Source organism: Gopherus flavomarginatus, chromosome 1 (genome assembly GCF_025201925.1).
Source record: "Gopherus flavomarginatus isolate rGopFla2 chromosome 1, rGopFla2.mat.asm, whole genome shotgun sequence".
In the NCBI taxonomy this organism is placed as follows: Eukaryota; Metazoa; Chordata; order Testudines; family Testudinidae; genus Gopherus; species Gopherus flavomarginatus.
This window is the reverse complement of record NC_066617.1, coordinates 216,110,193-216,129,273: the sequence shown is the minus strand read 5'-3', so window position 1 is coordinate 216,129,273 and position 19,081 is coordinate 216,110,193. Positions and strand designations below refer to the sequence as shown.

At 39.1% G+C, this 19,081-nt stretch overlaps 1 protein-coding gene across 7 annotated transcripts in view; it reads left to right on the top strand.

The window, feature by feature from the left end:
* Window positions 1–19,081, top strand: part of SYTL5 (synaptotagmin like 5) — a 167,162-nt gene that overhangs the window by 131,721 nt on the left and 16,360 nt on the right. For 6 of the 7 annotated variants that reach the window (XM_050936521.1, XM_050936518.1, XM_050936524.1 and 3 more), the window contains 6 exons: window positions 873–979; window positions 5,981–6,073; window positions 11,198–11,263; window positions 12,087–12,265; window positions 14,686–14,788; window positions 17,438–17,599. In XM_050936521.1, the coding sequence (XP_050792478.1) occupies window positions 873–979; window positions 5,981–6,073; window positions 11,198–11,263; window positions 12,087–12,265; window positions 14,686–14,788; window positions 17,438–17,599 (710 nt within the window). The remainder of the gene's footprint in view (window positions 1–872; window positions 980–5,980; window positions 6,074–11,197; window positions 11,264–12,086; window positions 12,266–14,685; window positions 14,789–17,437; window positions 17,600–19,081) is intronic. The other variant, XM_050936522.1, reaches the window with a different exon arrangement.

Genomic DNA, 19,081 nt, shown 5'->3' with positions numbered 1-19,081 from the left:
TGGTACGCATAACAAAATTCATTCCACACATGAGAGGGAAAAATTAGAGGAAAGACTGATTCTTTTATCTAGGAAAACACCAGTTTTACCTCCTTTTGTCTGTTTATAGACTCTAAAACATAATATCAGAGAGTATCCATAATTTCACATACAGTAGTGTTAACTACATTTCACAGTAACCTTAATGACTAGCATGTTCTTAGTTTTCAAACGATATATTACAAGAAACGTCTTAAATGAATATCATGAGAACAGTGTGTTGCGGCAATGAGTGTATCAGGCCTGTTGTGAGTTACTTCAAAAAGTAATGCCAGGGTACCCGTTTATTACATCCTGGACAAAATTATGATAAGGGGTATACTCCATGGGCCTGTTGGTATGAGGAGCTCCCGGGGTCGCAGTATCATTATTCACTCAACATTGAAAGTTGGGCTCTAGTTTTTTTTTTCTTCTTTGCTGAGGTGAAGGGTTGCAAGAGTCATTATGAACATCCAGAGCTCCTGCTGCCTATGTTCCTGATATCACAATGACCCAAGCAGGTGGCCCTGCCTGAGAAAGCCAAAGGCTGAATAGTGTGTGACCCATAGGGTTCAGAACTATATAGCACATAATAGTGCTGAAGAAAAGGAGGTATCCAAAAAGCTGAATAGTATGGTAAAAATTATTTTTCCATCGTTCAGCTGAAGGTGCTCACATACCGCAATCGGGTGACATGGCACAAATTCCTTGATGGCGATTATTTTGATTTGATTAAAAAAAAAACATTTTGGTACTGTAGCAACAACTACTAAAAAGTGACCATATGAAAAGAATAGTATTTGTTGTATAAATTATATATTAATAAACACCTTCCTTTCCCCTTTGTTTTCCAGATCTCAGCAAATCTGAGATAGATTTGGGTGGGTCTTTCTCAGAAGAAAACAAGGATGCTGTAAGCTTAAGAAGTAAATCAGTACCTGATGCTTTAAACCAGGACCTGGTGAGTTAGAAATGACACTAAAGCTCACAGGGTGGAAAAATTGTTACTCTCGCATCTTTAAACTCCTAGTTCTGCATGAGAATGAACTCAGACTTGTATAAATTCAAGTCTGCATCTAGCTTATGCTGCAATCATTGCAGAATGTAAAGCACCGCACAGTACAGTAATATTAAAAATTGGAGTAGAAGACTGTTGGGCTTATGGAGACAAATGTGTTTGGGAGTCAGTTTAAGAAGGTGCCTCAGTTGTGTGGAATTTTGTGGACAGTTAACAAATGATATCCTTGGGCAACGTTACTTTCCAAGCATGATGTATATAATTGATTCCAAGTAATAGCTATAGTTACAGCTCTTTGTAGTTATGGTAGATACAGTAGCTGTTCACCTGGGAATTTTTTGGTTTATAAGTGGATGGCGTCTCATCTTAGAATACCATTCATTTAGTACATTGCACACTTCAGATCTTCACTAACGCTTGCTTTATTGGATTTTTTATTTTTATATTGAGTTATACTCGGTATCAAAGCCCTTCAACTTTGTCCCTCTCTCTGTTTCACTGTTCCAGTCTTGCAACACGTCACCCTCCCTGTCTCTTCTCCCCAGTGATGCCAGTCACCACCTACTATTTTCAGTTTCTCACAAACGTCTCCGTGCCCACTCCCATGTTTTCCCCTTGCACATAGACTGCCTTCCCTGAACTGATCCTTAAACCATTTCCCTCTCCTCCTTAAAATATATCCAAGTCCCACCTGGGCCTCAGTGCCTATAAGAAATCAACAAGTTAATGATGTGTGAGGGACAGGTGGGGTTATTTAGCTTTTGTTTTATGTATTTATAACTTTTTTTTTTTAGTTTTATACTGTATATAAAATTGTATGTATTTGACTTATATTCCTCTCCCCCACACCCTTCATATGTCGCTTGTCTTCTTGGATTGTAAGCTCTGCAGAGCAGGGATCATGTCTATGGGTGTTTGTACAGCACCTAGTACAATGGGGACCCCATCCTGATTGGGCCTTATGAGCACTACTCTGTTATAAAAAATAATCCAGGCAGTCATGTCCTGTCACCTGTAGCTACACACAGACATCCATGCTGGTATCAAGGGGTAAGATAGACAGAAGCACTCACCCTGGGAGCACTTGTTCCAAAGAGACTAAGGATGCAGTAATGCTGTGCTTGTGGGGTAACATTGTGGTCTTCACAGTGTTTTAGGTTGTGGTGTGGGAAGTGAGACACATCTCAGGGGTAGTGTGCAAAATGAAGAATCAACTCCTGGCCAGCTGGTGATGGTAGCTGAGCTTTGAAGTGTGTGTTCCTGGTTAGTGGCAGCTGCTGTTGGTGTGGGGGATGTCCTGCATGGATGCAAGAAGCAGATTGCCTGGATGAATTGTGCTGAAAGAGTGAGGGAGGGCACTTGCCTCCCTTGTTACCAATCAGCTGGTGGTGATTTTGGTAGGGCACTGTCTACTATTTTCAGGGAGGTGGACTGGATAACTGATAGGTCTTTTCTTTCTCTGATTCTATTATGCTTCTTGGCTTCAATTTCCAAATAGATTTTAAAAACTGAATACTGTGAAATACATTTATCAAGGAGCACTGAGGGAAAACGTTAATTGTGGTGTCTGCTTCAAAACTGAGAGAACTCTCTAGTTGTATGCGTTTGGGTTACTGACAAAAATACTTCTGTCAGAACATGGAAAAGCAGGGAATTAAAAGAAGCAATTTCAAAAGTGTATCAGAGCGAACTGAATTGGTTTTTAAAGGTCTATTAAGAAACACCTATTCAGCCACTTATAGTAATACAAAGCACTGCTCACCGCTTCCTCAACTATTTTAGTAGAAAGAATTGGATTAAGTGTATTTTTATAACCCTGACAGAGAGAATGAAGATTGCTTAGTCTCCTACCACTTCTAACTTTAATAAGCAACAGTAACCAATTATATGGCTGTGCTTCTATAGCACCCTTGAGAAACATTGGGGCTGTTGTGTAAAATGAACTGTGGCTCTGCTGGCAAATGAGAGAGTCTGAGGTGAAATTTTAGCTTTCCTAGCAATCTCTTGGTTTCAAGAATGTGCTCACAGTCTGTATAAGGTGAGTTACAGATTTTAATGGTTAGATTTTCATAGTTCCTTTGGCAAGGACGACGAGATGGCCAAATGTTTAAGCATGACTGTCTGAAATTAAATACCCGAAGACATATTTAGGCACCCAAGTTTGAAAATGTTCACATTTGTTTGCTGGGCAATCAAAAACTATTTATCATTTTTTTCATTAAACTATAGATGTATTATATATAACTTTGAGGGAGAAAATAGTCCTGGCTGTGTGTCTATATTTGCTCCTTCAATATAACCCCTACACTGGTAGGAGATAAGAATACCTCCTTTGCAGGAGTCTGCTTATTTCTGTGCCAGGTTGTCAGCTGGTATAAATCAGGGTAGCTCCATTGAAGTCAGTGAGGAGAGGGAAAGTCAAGGGAGCTACCCTGATTTATACCTGTGAAGGACTTGGCCCTCTGTGGGTATGTCTACACCACTCTTGGCAGTGAGCTTTGTAGACATACTGACACTAGCTTGGCTTGAACTAGCATTCTAAAAATAGCAGTGTGAACTTAACAGCATGGGTGGCAGGCTCAGGCTCTCAGGCCCACCCAGTGTCATGAATCTGAGCTTGGGTAGTTAGTTCAAGCCTCTGCCAGTGCTACAACATCTGCATTGCTATTTTTAGCATGCTAGCTTGAGCCAAGCTAGTTTAAACTTGTCTGTCAGGGAGGCTCACTGCTAGCTGCAGTCAGATATATACCCTTTGTCTGAAATTGAGTTGTCCATGCAATAACTGGGAATCCATTGACAAATGTTAACAGTTCTAACCCACAACACTTCCCTACATGCCCAGTTACCACTCTGTTCTCCTGGCCTGCATAAAAAGCTGTGAGACTTGAGCTTGGAGGAGATAAGCATCTGCTTGGTTTGGAAGAAAGACAACAGTAGTTTAACTTAGCATGTAGGGTGGGATTCTCAAAGCCCTAAGGGGAATTTGGATGCTGTCTTCCAATTTTCAAAACTTCTGCTTAAGCGATGTGGGTGGTCAATTCCCATTAAAGCTAATGGCAGCAGCTTTGAAAATGTCAGTCATAACCTTTATGTAATCCCTCTGCCAGTTGGAGCCAGCAGCAGCCAGGGCCAGGGTCAATATCTAGGGGTTTAAGTCCTCACCCAGTAACCTGGCAAAATTACATGCCACCCTGGGGTGTCTCTGAGAGGCAATACTTCCCCTCTCAGAAGCACAGAGTGTAGATAAGAAACTTTTAATGAAAGGAAGGAAGTCACTCAACATTAATTAGGGGAAATGCCACAAGCAGGATTCATAAACCTAAAACTGTGAGCAGGACGCCCACCCTGCACAGTCCATGAGGCAGTGCCTTCCACCTCATGTTCTTGAGTTCTGTAACCAAAAGTTCCTTTTCTATGCCCCTCTCTGCTCCCTCACCATACCCCACTCACAATGGTTGTTCCTATCCCTCTTACTGTCACAGGGTCTGGCATTCAACCCCCTAGTTTAACGAGGTTCTTTCAGCTGATGGTGACCCCCTCATTTGGGACAGGTTAAGCACAGTTTTGCTCCCCTTTAGTCATACAATAAAGACAGCAAAATTGATAACATTTCACTACCTCAGCATTCAGCGCTAAAGTGATTTGTAACCCATCACCAGCCAAAATTGATCACTTTGAGCAACACCACTCTATCTGCTGGATATTTAGGCAGAGTGGGTGTGTTCATGTAAACACAGTTTGCTCCTGAAGTCTCTCCCCCTCTCAGCTAGCTGTCAGGGGAGAACTCATTCAGACTCTGCCATCTATAATGCTTGTTAAAACCCGTGAAGTCTCCACACCACTCATAATAGGATGGTAACTTTCTGTTTGGGGATCTTTCAATTTTTTATCAAAAGCTAACATTCCTGTTAATCATCTGCTTTCAAGTTTCAGTTAATAGTTTTAGTTTATAATTACCAAATTGTATTTTCTACTCAAGTGCCTAAGGTATAAGAATTAGGTAATTTACTAAAATGCAATTTATATATATACACACACACACACGCATACACCTGTGAAAATATAATTTCTTTGTTAAAATTCTATAATGCTGAATAAAAGAGAACCATGAATTTGATCTTCTTGAAAATTTCCAGACTTTTCTGGAAGCCACAGTTTTCTGTTTATTCAGCAGCTGTATTCAGCACAGACAGTGGTAGGACATGTTTCTTTCATTGTCCCCAAACATGACTCGGAATACTCAAAGTACCAGTCAAAAAGTAGTTTGTTTTGTTTTTTAATATTTAGTCTGTCTGCTATGACTGCCAACAAGGATGCAAATTAACAGTACTAGTGGTGCGGATTAGTTATTATGTAAACATGAAACTCAGCTCACTGAATAGCTAGTTAATGGTGGTAATAACTTTTGGTCACTATGGATTTGGGCTGAACTTAGTTGATGACCTAAAGGTTGAAGCCTCCGTAACCCATTACTGTATCCAAAGCCATCCAGTTTTCATATTTATATTCTTAAGATTTGAAAAACACCTACCTTGTCCCTCCCTCGTCTCCCAACCTAAATACGTGTGTGAAGATGCCTAGCAGTAATAGCAGAATAAGGTAATTCAAGTGTACTGCTGAGAACATAGCGTGCTTGGAAATTGAGTTCATAATACAGTGCCCCACCGCTTAAGATAACAATCCATTTCCTACTCTGGAGACATAGAAGCCTGGAGGTTTTACAGTTTTCAAACAGCTGAAAGGTGAGCCAGAAGTGCCCTTTGTTCCTGCTGTACTGATTGTGATTGTGTGAAGTTGTTGAAAGTGTAAATCAAAAGTCTTTGAAGACTTGAGTTTGGGAGATGTGTTGACACAATCTTCCTTAAACAGAAAAATATGGAATAAAACCCAAGGAAGGAGTCAGACTTACAGTAATTAAATGACACTTTCTTTCTTTGCGGTTAGGATTACCTGGATGAGATAGAGGAAGACCCTGATGACATAGCGGCCACTCATTATCTAAAACATCGTGGACATTTGGCAAGTGGATTATCAACAGTAAGGTCTCCATTGGAAAACATCTAGAATTCCTTCATTCTTTGTCACTAAGCAAACAGTTTCTTGCTGAAGTAGATGTGGGCTACTGACATAGCACACACACTGAGCATTCAATTTCATTCACTAGATATTTTTTGTAATGTTTCATATCCAGACCTCCTTTCCTACTGTTGTTTAGTAGCAACTTTGACTTCTTGGTGATTTTTCTGTTTATTGCGTTTTTAGTATCCCTATTCGTAAAGCTAAAAGGCCATTCTCTGCAATCAGTACTGAAGCAGAAATCCATTGTTCTTTATAGTGTAGCTGTCCTCCTTGCACACTAATGACTTGGGACCTGATCTCCAGAAGTTTTGAGCACTTTGCCCAAGGTGCTGAGTGCCCTCACCTTGAAATGAACTCAAAAGAAGGTGTGCAGGGGGCACTCAGTATCAGGCTCTTAACCGTAATTAATTGTAACTGTGATCTATTTGGCAGATGCTGTATGTGCACTGTGAGCAATTTCAACATGAAAAAGAATGGGAGGAGGAAACCTGAAACATCTGGCCGATCTAGATGCTCTGTCAAAATGAGCAAACCTAGACTAGCTGGTATTGATATGAGGAGATAATGTGGCTTCAAAAGAAAATCCTCTGTCACTTGAAATGACAGTCCCACTTTTGGAAGGATATGTGATTTCCATCCACTTTGCCTGACTTCTGATCAGTGTCAGACAAGCCTATTCAGAAGATAAAACATCTTTCACAAGACACCAAGGATAGCAAATGTCTATATTTATTTAAATTGTGCCAGACAGCGGAAAAGAAAATGCTCACACTTGATTCTTTTTTAATAGTTTTGCTGAAGTGTAGCAGTGGAAATTCCCTGAGTTCTGAGGAGTTGGGAAGGGGATAGAGGCACAATTTGTCCTTATGATAGAAAAGATTTTTACTGATAGTTGGGGAATAGGGGTCTTGTCTGGGGGTGACTGGAGAAGAGAGTAAACAATAGCCATAGCTCACGGGCTCTTAACTAGAGTTGCCAACCATACAGGATTGCCCTGGAGTCTCCAGGAGTTAAAGATTAATCTTTAATTAAAGAGTATGTCATATGATAAAACCTCCAGGAATACATCAAACCAAAATTAGCAACCCTAGCTCCTGCTAAGTGATGAAGTGAGATACTACAAGGCCTGTACCTGGAGAGATTAAAAATATGGATTTATGGTGTGGAATGAGCTCAATTTTTCACAGTTAGACTAGAGAAGTGATTGATTTGAACCATCTTCATTTCATCGGAAGAGGATCTCACCCTGTTCTGTCTTTCCTTCTTTCTCATTGCAGCCTTTGGAGGGGTTGTGAATGGTTGGGCTTGGCCTCACTTTGAAAAAACTGAACATCCTTTTAAGCTCCCTGCGACATACAAGTGCTTTCATTTTATGTATTTGCATGATATGTCAGTAGCTTCATAACCCACATGGAGTTGATACTGATGGTGACCCCGACTCCCCACATATATTCCAATCTCTATGCAGCACAATCCCAGTGTGGCTCATATGTTTAAGTCATTTCATAGGCATAGAGTAAGATATTTGAGGATCAGGTTTGCTGAAAGCATTTCTGCTTTCCATATTGTATATTTCTGCAACAGCTTTTCATTCTGAGGACACTTCCCAAACTATAGACAGTGAACCAGATCCTTAGCCCTAAGAAGGCTGCTTTGTGGTATTCCAGCAGTATCAAGCAACCTTAAATTTATTTGAAGTGCCTAGCTGTGGATCCACTTAGAGCAGGGGAATCCCAGATGGGATAGAGTTGGTGTAACCAGCACTACGTAATCAATTTATACTCCCTGAGATAGGAGGCATGCTGAGGGGAAGGGGCATGAGTGGTGCACACTGCAGGCACCATAAATTAGAGCCACCCTTAGACTGTTTTAACTCACTCCTGAGATTTGACTAGCTGACTCCCCAGCTGTTCCAGGGATAGGGGGATTGCAAAAGGGGCATACAGCCGTCCTTGCCCATCCTTAGGTCCTATGCCAGAATAGCTCTGTGGGACCCAAGATTGCAGCAAATATACACAGTGCCATTGGAGTTTAGCAATTTCTCGATTGGAGGGTGTTAGCAAGGTGAACTAGTGATCAGGACATTTGATATAAAGGAAAGGAAAGTTTTTGGGCCATGATACTAGGAAATGAACTATATTTTGTGGAATGTGCTATTGTATTTTTAATGCTTCACACAACGCAGACAGAATTCCAGTAAAGGTCACCTCCAAAAGACGTGCATTCAATTGTGAGCGTGGAATTCAGCTTGTTGCTTTGGAAGGAGAAAGAGCTGGGTCAACCTTTTTATTCCAGGGTCTCAAGGAATTCAAGGAATCAGAGTTAAAAGAGTCTTGGGCATGTCAGGCCAAATCAACCCTAGTAAGCAACTGTAACTCTATCAGAATCAGTTGAATTACACCCACTTAACTAAATTTGAATTTGAATCATTGCCAACACATCTATAAAGCCTATAGCTTGCTAGTCTATAGATTTTATAGATTAATTCCTTTTCTTGGTCTGAACACTGAGACTGGAGTTCTAGGTGCTCAATACTTCCCTTAGTAAGGGCCCTTAGGTGGTAACTGTATTTAATGAGCATTTTCCCTGGTACTTTCAGCAAGAGGTTTTGTCTTTCTATATAGATTCCTTTTGACCTTTCTCCTAATCTAAATGCAGCTTTTCTGCTGCAGTAGAACTGAGATAATCTCATGCCTCAGTGCTCCCTTCCTCTTCACATCCACCCGAGCATGCTTATTAAAGTCACTGCATGCTATGTTAATGGAAAAGCTAACATCAGCAAGCAGCTTTTCTCCCTCCCTTCCCCCCCCAATCCCCACTCCGAGTGGATCAGTTTTACTGGTCTATTTTGACCTACTCTGAGTGTATGTTCTTGCTAATATTCCCCATCTCTAAAACTCACACTTTTCTGATTTTATTTAGTTTATTCTGTGCATCTCATCCTTCAGTATTGTACAGATTCTGCAAGTAATTTGCTTGTTGCTGAATTTTAGCTTCTGATAGTGAAACTAATGACTTTATACAGTGGCACAAAATAATATTATAAATGTCAAATGAGCCTAATTTTATAGAAATCTGAGTAAGGATATTAGAGTGTAGATACTTAGAGTGCCCTGAAAATCAAAACCACAGTATTTGGGCTAAAAGAAAAGAGATGTTATTTTTCCTGGGTTCCTCCACTGGACACAACAACTTGTCAGGACCATTTCATCAGTATGATTCCTTTTTCCAGTGTCTTATATTTTACCAGTAAGATATAAAATGCTAAGCTGATAAATACAGGCCTCAGAGGTTTAGTAAAATGAAGCTCAGCCCTCTGAAACTCTTAGTGGTATTTGAGACTTACAGTCTTTACATGAGTAAGTTTTCTTTAAAGAGCCACATGTATCATATTTAACACAACTCCTAATGTAAATCCCACAAAACAAAAGGCTTTTATTGTAAGAAGTGAAATATTTCAGTTGTTATAAAATGTTTTCTAAATTAGTCTTTGTTATTTTATTAAAGATTTATTTGTAACGTAGGGATTTTCTGACTGATTTCCGGGCTCCACTGTCACTGCTTTAGTTATTTTCATTCCTCTCAACAGAGGAAAAAAATCAAGAATGGGCTTAGATGCATCAAAGAACGATCCTTTTTTTCCTCAACGTGTTGATTTTAACATAAACAAGTTAAGAACAGGTTTTCAAAGGCTGTGTCTTACATTGTTACACTTCTGCTACATGGGTAAATAGACATTTTTGTGCACACAATGGATAATTTCATTCAAATTTGAATAACTGCATTTTATGTGCATAACAGATAGAGGTGTGTAAATATTAGGCGTGCACCTTAGGCAACACCCTTTGAAAATGTAGCCCTAAGTATATTGAGATAAGAGGGAAATCTTATTTGTGCAGTAATTTAGATTGATGCTTGCATGGTGACTTGGACAAGTCCTAGCCTAGAAGTTTGAGCCAATTTGTATCAATTGCTACAAATAGCTTGTTTTGGTTGGAAGGTGGTACCTCCGTACCCCCCTAGTGTTAAAGCTGAACTGCAGTACAGAACACACCAATAGCAATAAGAGCCAAAGCACTTTTATGATGTATAAAATTTAACCTCAGACTTTTTCTCTTAAACAAAAAAAAAAGAGAGACACAGACATTTTCTGGTGATTTGGTTTTAGATTTAAGATATCAAGAATAACCACACCAGTCCCTGCTTTACTGTCTTTGCTGCAGGACCTTAGCAAGATGTTTGGAGGGTCCAACCAGTAATGTCAGAAGAGGTTATAGCTTAAGTTGTGGCTCATACATTCTCCCTTTGTTGGTTAGAAGAGGAGCTGGTGATCAAGTTATAAACTCCTGTGACCTCACTGGTGAGATCCTTCAGACATTTTTCCAAGGTCTTTCAGCAACAAGAGGAAAACGGGCCCCTGATGTTCTTAATACTTCAGTTTGAAAAAAAAAAACCAAAATAATTTTTTCACAAAATTTGGAAGCCAAATTTAAAAGAATAGTAAAGGGTAAAACCAGGAAAAAAAAATTATTTTTATTTTACATATACCCTTAAAAACTCCACAGAATTAACCTCAACCTACAAGTGTTTAGAGAAGCTTCCTCTAATCACAATTCTAGTTTCTTATGAAGGCCCCAGTGCTGCAAACACTTACATACATGCTTAAATTTTCACACAAGACCGCTAATTTCAATTGGAATATTCAAATACAGAGTTAACTAGTGTTTGCAGTATTATTGACCAAAATGAAAATCCCAGTTTGCTGAGTCGGTGTTCACTTTTAATTTGTTTGGTGCTACCATAATATAGCAGATTCTGTCTTCATTTGTCACTAATCTGTATTCCTGCAGGCAACCAGGAGACACTTCTTCACTCATTACACAATTATACAATTCGTTATTGGAGGGAGATTTAGGTATGGCTTAGTGCCTCACTGCTATAAGTACTGTATCACTGTGATTTAACAGCACATCACTACTGTACCTACCACCTAGCCTGTAGAACTTGTCATTTCTTTTCTGAATTCTTACTGTAGCCATCTAATGCTATTTTCTTTTGACTTTTGCATTGTCTTCCTGAAAGAACTTTCCTGAAGGCTCTGACAGGAAATGCTCCTACTTAAATGTACCTGACGCAGATGGTGATACTGTGAGTTCTCTTGCTTCCTGTGAACTGTTTTTCTGGCATTCTGCTTTTCTGATGTTCCCTCTTATTCCTTCTTTGTGCTGAGAACTCTTTAGGTGGTTTACACAGGCTTTTTTTACCGCAATTTAAAGACACCAAAAGTTAGATATGTTTTTGATCAATATTATTTAAAAAACAGCAAAAAAATATGCACCAGAGTTTTAAAATGCCTTGGGTTTCTGTAATGTACAAACTGACTAATTTTTGTCTTACAAAGATTTAATTCTTTTCCAGTAGTTGTATTAGGGACAATTAAAAAATTTGTGACATGTGCTTATGCTTTTAGCAATGCCCATGATGAGGTGACATATACAGTATCCTAATACAGCAATGTTTTTGTGTCATTTCCATTATGGGGTTTCATATAATTTCCTCTAAAGCACCTGGTACTGACCACTGTCTGAGACAGCATAATAACCTAGTGGGACCATTGGTCTGCCCCAGTATGGCAATTCTCTATTCCTGGGACTTGCTATGTGACTGTAGACAATTTACTTAACCTCTGTGTTACTCAGTTGCCCCACTGAAAATGGTGATCGTACTAACTTAGCCACCTTTATAAATCATTTTGAGTGCAACATATGAAGAAACACTGTGTAGGCATTTGAGATATTGTGATACCTTTCTGTATCAAGTAAGTGATAATTCTGTTTGTCCTTTGATATCCTAGTTTTCATAGCAGATTCAGCAGAACAGTAATTGCAGGACTTTCATTATTTGAAAAAAGCTGGTTCTGGAAAGAGAGTGATTGAGCTTCCAAGTCGTCTTATTTTGGTCTTTATTTCAGACTAGCATTAACAGCATAATGAGTGTTTACAGTGAAACTGGGGACTATGGCAACGTGAAGGTCAGTGGGGAAATACTTCTCCACCTCAGCTACAGCTACAAAATGGGTGCCCTCAACATCCTGGTAAAAAACTGCAGAAACCTGGCCGTAGCAGATGAAAAGAAGCAAAGAATAGATCCGTAAGCATAGAGAATTTTCTTACCCTTTCCTAGAAGCGTTTTCAGTCTTACTGCACAGTTTGAATCTCTAGACTGCATGTGAGAACTTATTGTAGCCCTATACTATGTGGACTGATAACGGGATATGAAGCCTTTCACCTCTAGGTCCCAAGTGATCAGAAGCCTTAACACTCAGACTGCTTCGAATCCCATGTGAAATGAGTTAGTGTTTTCAGTGTGTTTCATAATGGGCAAGAGTTCATATGATTAACCACCATTATCGCACTTGGAAATAATTGACATGCTTTTATTGGCAATTTGGGCACAAGGGCCAGGGATCTGAATGGACATGGAGACTGAACTAATTTCTTACTGCTAGAGTCAAAGTTGAAGTCCTGTAGAGGGATAATGTTGGGACGGTTTGCTCTGCCTTTGATAGAAGACTTGATCTGCCAGAGGTGTTAGTATGGCGCTTTTATAGACCTCTACATTCTCTTAATTTAAAATAGCCATTTCCTAGTAATAAAAACACAGCCAGAAAAAGCAACCTATAGAGTAGAAAGAAATTGCATCCTTCATCCCTCACTCCAAATATGCCTCTTTCTAAAATCAAACATACCGGTAAATCCTAAGTTCCACTTTATTCATTGCTCCTTTTTTATAATTAAAAAAAATAGATACTGCACCACTATTGGAAAATAGTGTAATATGAACAATAGTCCATATTCACCACTGTTAGTTCACTTTTACACCAGTGGAACTGCTGTACAACTGGAGTAACACCAAGGTGAATTGGGCCCAGTCTGCATACAGAACCTTACTGCTCTCCAAAGTAGGGGAAAGTTCAGCTCCTATGCGATGACAACAGAAAGTAATCACTCCGAGATTAATTGTAATGTGCCTTTTTGGCCAATAGAATCTTCTTAATGTGACCAGGATTCAAAACACTGAATTTGGTCTGCTGGTTGTAACATTAGCTTCCCTGGCCTAGGGCAGGTACTGGCTGAGAGTGTGACATGAATACTGATCCATGCCCACAGGCTAATAGCATAATACCGTACAAACAAACTAGTGTTAATTGTATGGTCCTGGAAGAAGTTCCTATTAAAGTCAGTCTGACCGCAAAATAATGAGCTGTTTCCACAACTATCCTTAAATAGAACAAGAGCCAAGAGAATAATTGGCTATTATGTTGTTCATTTTAAATAGTTTCTGTGAATATTTTTCATAAATAAACTAGGTAATTTATTTGAATGATTTTGCCTTTTTTTCCCCTGAATATCCATGGACAGATCATGACCTTTCTCAAATCTGCTATTCAAAGTTACTTGACAAAACTTTAACTAATTTTGTTTACTCTGATTTGCTATTTGAGTACGCTGTTTAGTTGTGATTTGCTCACATAAACCACACGGTATTGTTTATTTTAGTTCACTGGAGGACTGCAACTGTAACAAACAGTTATCAGCTATTAATGCTCTATTAAAATTCAATCTCTGCCACCAATATTTGAGAATGCAAACTTAAAATGTGGGTTTTTCCCCCAAAATATTGATGCTAGTAAAACTCAGTTGCATGAATGTTTGTAGAAAGCGAACACAAAAAGAGATGAACATGACCAAAGCAAATTCATTTTAGACTTCAACCGGAAGTTAAATATCTGATTGCCTAAGCAATGCAATAAGGAGGTGCCAAGGTTAGTCAGTCTTTTTTGTTTCTCCCCCCGACCCCCATCTTTTTGTGTTTTATTTCTTTAGTAATTGTGTGTACATCTACCCAGTTTTGTAGTAAACTATATGATAGTATATGAGAATTTAAAAAAGCCTAAAATATTTAAGATTTTTTTTATGTATTAATCAAGCTCTAATAATAACAATTTCTAAAATTCTCTAACCCTGCAAATATACAAAGGTAGGCCAAAGGATGAATTTGTGTGTAATTTCAAGGTTTGCCTATTAGCATATATGGTCAATCAAAAACATAAAAACTACAACACAGGAACTTGCTAATAAAGTTATATTTATTTCTCAGGACTGTCAAATTACTTAATTTTTGCTCTTGTAATTACACTCTTCCTGATATAATGCGACCCGATATAACAGTAATTCGAATATAACACGGTAAAGCAGTGCTCTGGAGGGGGGGTCTGCGCACTCCGTGGGATCAAAGCAAGTTCAATATAACGCGGTTTCACCTATAACGCGGTAAGATTTTTTTGGCTCCCAAGAACAGCGGGGTAGAGGTATATTTTGATGCCCTCAGAATCCTCTGTGCATTTGTGTGTTTGTAGATATGTAGCTCACTTTTTCTCTCTAATATTTGTGCATGGATTCTGCAAAAATTGATTTCCTGACTCACACTTCTTGTGTAGTTTTGCCAGGTAGCCCTCTCAGACTTGGTTGTTTTTATTCTCTGGTAATAATTTATTTCTTGATCTGTAGCTATGTCAAAACATACCTCCTGCCAGACAAATCTCGCCAAAGTAAACGCAAGACCAAAATCAAAAGCAACACCATCAATCCAGAGTTTAATGAAACCCTGAAGGTGAGAACACTGCCATGCCTGTAATCCATGCTGAATTTTACCATTAAATTTAATTTGTTTTTTGTTTTATTTATTTATACCATCAACCAAACATTGGGAAATTGATTTTAAACACTGGGAAATGATTCTGAAAATGGAAATATTTGAGTTAAAATATCTAGTTGTCATAGTGATTGTAGCTTTTGACTTCTCAGTATTGAGGGAGAGTTTTTATTTTGTTTTTCCTTTCCAGGTATAACATAACTTTTGATAATCAACTATTGTATTTTTGCTTTCGGGGATCGGTTTCAGAATAATTGAAATCCCCTCTGTGATGGGTTGGACCCCCCCTTCGGCTGCCACCAGATGTGCTGGGGTCCCACTGAGCCCACCTGTCTCACTAGCCTGGGTTTCCTTCACTCTATGTTGCTGTGACCAGCTCTCAAACTCCTTTCCAACACACACCCACCCACCTGTAGCATCACACTGAGTCTGTGATCAGCTCTCTGTGGGAGGGCTCAGCTAGGGGAATGGCCAGCACTCCTCTGCACACCTCCTCTGGGGGCGTAAACCGAAAATAATAATGTCTTGTACTGTACAGAGAGACCTGTACAACGCAAGCTCATAAAAATTGTCCCCTCCCTCAATGTGGAGGGAGATATGCACAGCTTCCCCCCTATCCCCCCATATGAATTGCACAAACTGGGTTTTGGAATAAACAGGAAATAAGTTTATTAATGACAAAAGGTAAATTTGTAGTGATTGTAAGGGTTAGCAAACAGAACAAAGCAGATTACTGAACAATAAAACCAGATTACAGGTACTAATTTCTCATGCTATGTGTTGCTTAGGCAGGTTGCAGAGTTTCTGCAGCTCAGAGTTCCAGTTGTCTTTTTACAGGCTAGACCCCTGTCTCAGCCTGGCCTTTCGCCTGCTTAGTTCCTTTTCTCCTTCAGGTTTTTTAGCAGTCTTCCTTCTTGGGCAGGGAGGCAGTGAAGAAAAGCCTTGATTGAGCCACTTCCCAGCCTTAAATAGAATTTACATAAGCCAGGAATCCTTTGTTTCCAGTGGAAAAATACTAGCAGTGTCCAAGGTGGTACTCCGTGCCAGGCAACATCATCACATGACATTGCAGTGCAGAAGCCCAGGAAGCATCTCAGGAAGGTGGGAGATTAGTATCTTCCAAGTCTTACTGTTCTTCCTAATGGCTCATTCAGGCTGATTGCATACTGCCTTGTAGGCATTCCCCCAAGTACACACAGTCAATGTTCCTGACTTCAGATACAGAAATGATACATGCATGTAAATTGGATAAACACATTTAGTAGATAATAACCTTTCCAATGATACCTCACATGACCCATCTTGCATAAAACATCTTAGTTATGCCATAGTCATAACAATATCTCTATGAAGGATATGGGGCATAATGTCACACCCTCTAGAGTGAGTTTGGAACCAAGGGTGATGGGAGTTTCTAAAGTAGCTATATTACCTCACAAATCCCATTTTTACTCCGAAGTCCTTCAGGTACTTTTGAAAATCGCACCCAAGTATTTAAACAGGGTGGTCTTTTCTCTATAGCAGCTAATAAAAATCTACCCAAACAAGTTTCCTGTTAGAGGGGCTAATGTAACTTCTCTGGCCAGTGTAGTTGGCCTAATCCAGCTATTAATTCATTTCACAAACTAAATACACCTGGTCTGGCCAGTTTGTTTACCAAGGGGCAATCTGTTTTATAGCACCATTTGTAAAATGGTTTATAATATAGTTGCCTCTGGTCTGCACTGGGAAAAAGTGAGTTAGTATCCATCTAGCAAAGATCACATTTAACACTGTTCTCTAAGACAATCCTAACATGGCTTCCAAACTTTGTTAGGCCCCATCTACGCAATCTGATGAAATTTCATATATATATATATATATATATATATATACATTCTGACCAAGGTTGCTTACTCAGACTTGTGGGTAAGAGCTAAATAGCTAGATTCAATGGCAGAAGAACTGTTTGTCCTAACGGTTCCCATTACTATCATTTAAAAACTGTCTTCGAATCAATCCTTTTGATCTTTTCAGACCTTCAAGGCAAAGTCTCATCATTCTAATGGTGTGACTGCTGGCCTCTTACAATCTGCTAATTAATATATATTTTAATTATTATCACTTGTAACCATTTGGGCTTTTGAAAAATTGTGGAGAGACTTTACTGAGAAGGGGGGACACTTTAGAAAGTTCATTATGGTGCTGCCAACATTTTTTGTATAAAGGCTCTTTGTTATAGAATAGAGTTTTATTTTAATTGTTCTATTTAATTACCGTGGAAGCTACTGTGTAAGAATTAAGTAAAAAGAATTTTTACTGCAAAGGGAACTTCTTAAAATAATCTGGTAAAGAAATAATGTAGACAAGCGACAACAACAATAATGTAAAAAGATAAATGCAGGCTGTAAAGTGAACAGTTATCCTTTCTGGATCTCTCCTGAATAATAGTCTTCTGCAATTGAATTGATCTTCACTTGTAAGGAGAACAAATGTCTCTTCCGTGCTTCATTTGTCAGCTACCATGTACTTTATGAAGATAAGATTGTATTTTTTTATATATTGCCATTATGGAACTGGACTTGACTTTCATTAAATAGATTCTCCACTCTGTTTGTCTTTCAATAGTATGTCATCAGCCATACACAGCTAGAGACCAGGACCCTCCAGCTTTCTGTCTGGCACTATGACAGATTTGGGCACAACAGCTTTCTTGGGGAGGTGGAAATTCCTTTGGACTCCTGGAATTTTGAAAATCAGACAGATGAATGGTTTGTGCTTCAACCCAAGGTGAGGCTCTCTAGTTTTAGTGAAGTAACAGTAAAGCAAGCTCAATGAGGTTTTTCTTTTTTCCCCACTGAAGTGTAGCTGTAAAATTTATATATTTCTAATAAACTGCTTCTGGGATGGACCTGTGAAAGGAATAACACTTCTAACAAACCAACACATACTGTCTATGTCAGTATATATGAATGACTGTTCAAAACCAAACCTATTAAAAGAATAAACATACACATGCATCCAATAGTAGACACAGTCAAAAGGGACCTGTTAAAGAAATAGCACATGAAACAATGGATCTTTCTCAAATAATCACCTGCTAAAGGAACAGACCTTTCTTCATGCATCAGTTTTAAGCATTTAACAATTTTCTGTGGTAGTGAGGCTCAGCATTGCTTTTTTATTCATACTGAATAAACAGGTGGGTTATACCATCATGCTATTTGGTACACAAAACAGTAATTCTATGGAATATGGCATCTATAGTGCTTAACTAATGTGCTATGTCTTCTGGCACTTATGGTATCCCTCACTGGAGAGGGCTGAAGTGTTTGTTTTTGGAATTGGAACAACTTTAAAGAGCTGTTTATAAACGTTAAGATTATGTGCTTCTAAGATGCTCACTGTTATACTAACCAGAATCCTAGAGCCTTGTACAGACACCCACTTTATATCTGCGATATAAAGCAGATATCCAAGGTGCTGCAGGGCTCTATCGGAAATGGCAGTGTGTGAAAGCAGCCACCCGTCAGGCCGCCACTTATGGACCCAGCGCCCTATATGGGCAGCTTCTCTGGCATGGCTGTACCACTGGAGCGGGCACCAGGCTCACTGGCTTGCATGCTTCTGGACTAGCATGACCAGGGACAGCTGCTGCAGCATGAAACAGTCTCACTCAGATCTGTCAAATAAATGATGTGATTTACAATTGTTACTTTAGCTCCCTTGCTCAAGTGTAAGTGAGCATCTTAATCTTCTAGGCTCCCCTTCACCACAAAGAAGGGAGCAAAAACTCATTAAGTGTGTGGAGATCAGGCTGGGTTGTGAGCAGAGTTTGTGTGAGTAACCAATTTTTTTGGTTCAAACAGCAAACCAAATTTTAAAAAAAAATTAAAAATATTTTCAGGTTGGCCTGAAACAACTTTTTTTTCAGATTTTTCAAGTTGGTATTTTCAAATTTAGTATTGGGTTGAACAAAACATTTAATTTGATCCAAAACTAAATCTTTTGTTTTGATTTTGAAGAGGTTCATAGAATATTAGGGTTGGAAAAGACCCTCCTAGTGAAATAGTGTTTCCTAATATCCAACCTAGACCTCCCCCACTGCAACTTGAGACCATTGCTCCTTGTTCTGTCATCTTCCACCACTGAGAACAGCCAATCTCCATCCTCTTTGGAACTCCCCTTTAGGTAGTTGAAGGCTGCTATCAAATCCCACCTCACTCTTCTCTTCCGCAGAATAAATAACCCCAGTTCCCTCAGCCTCTCCTT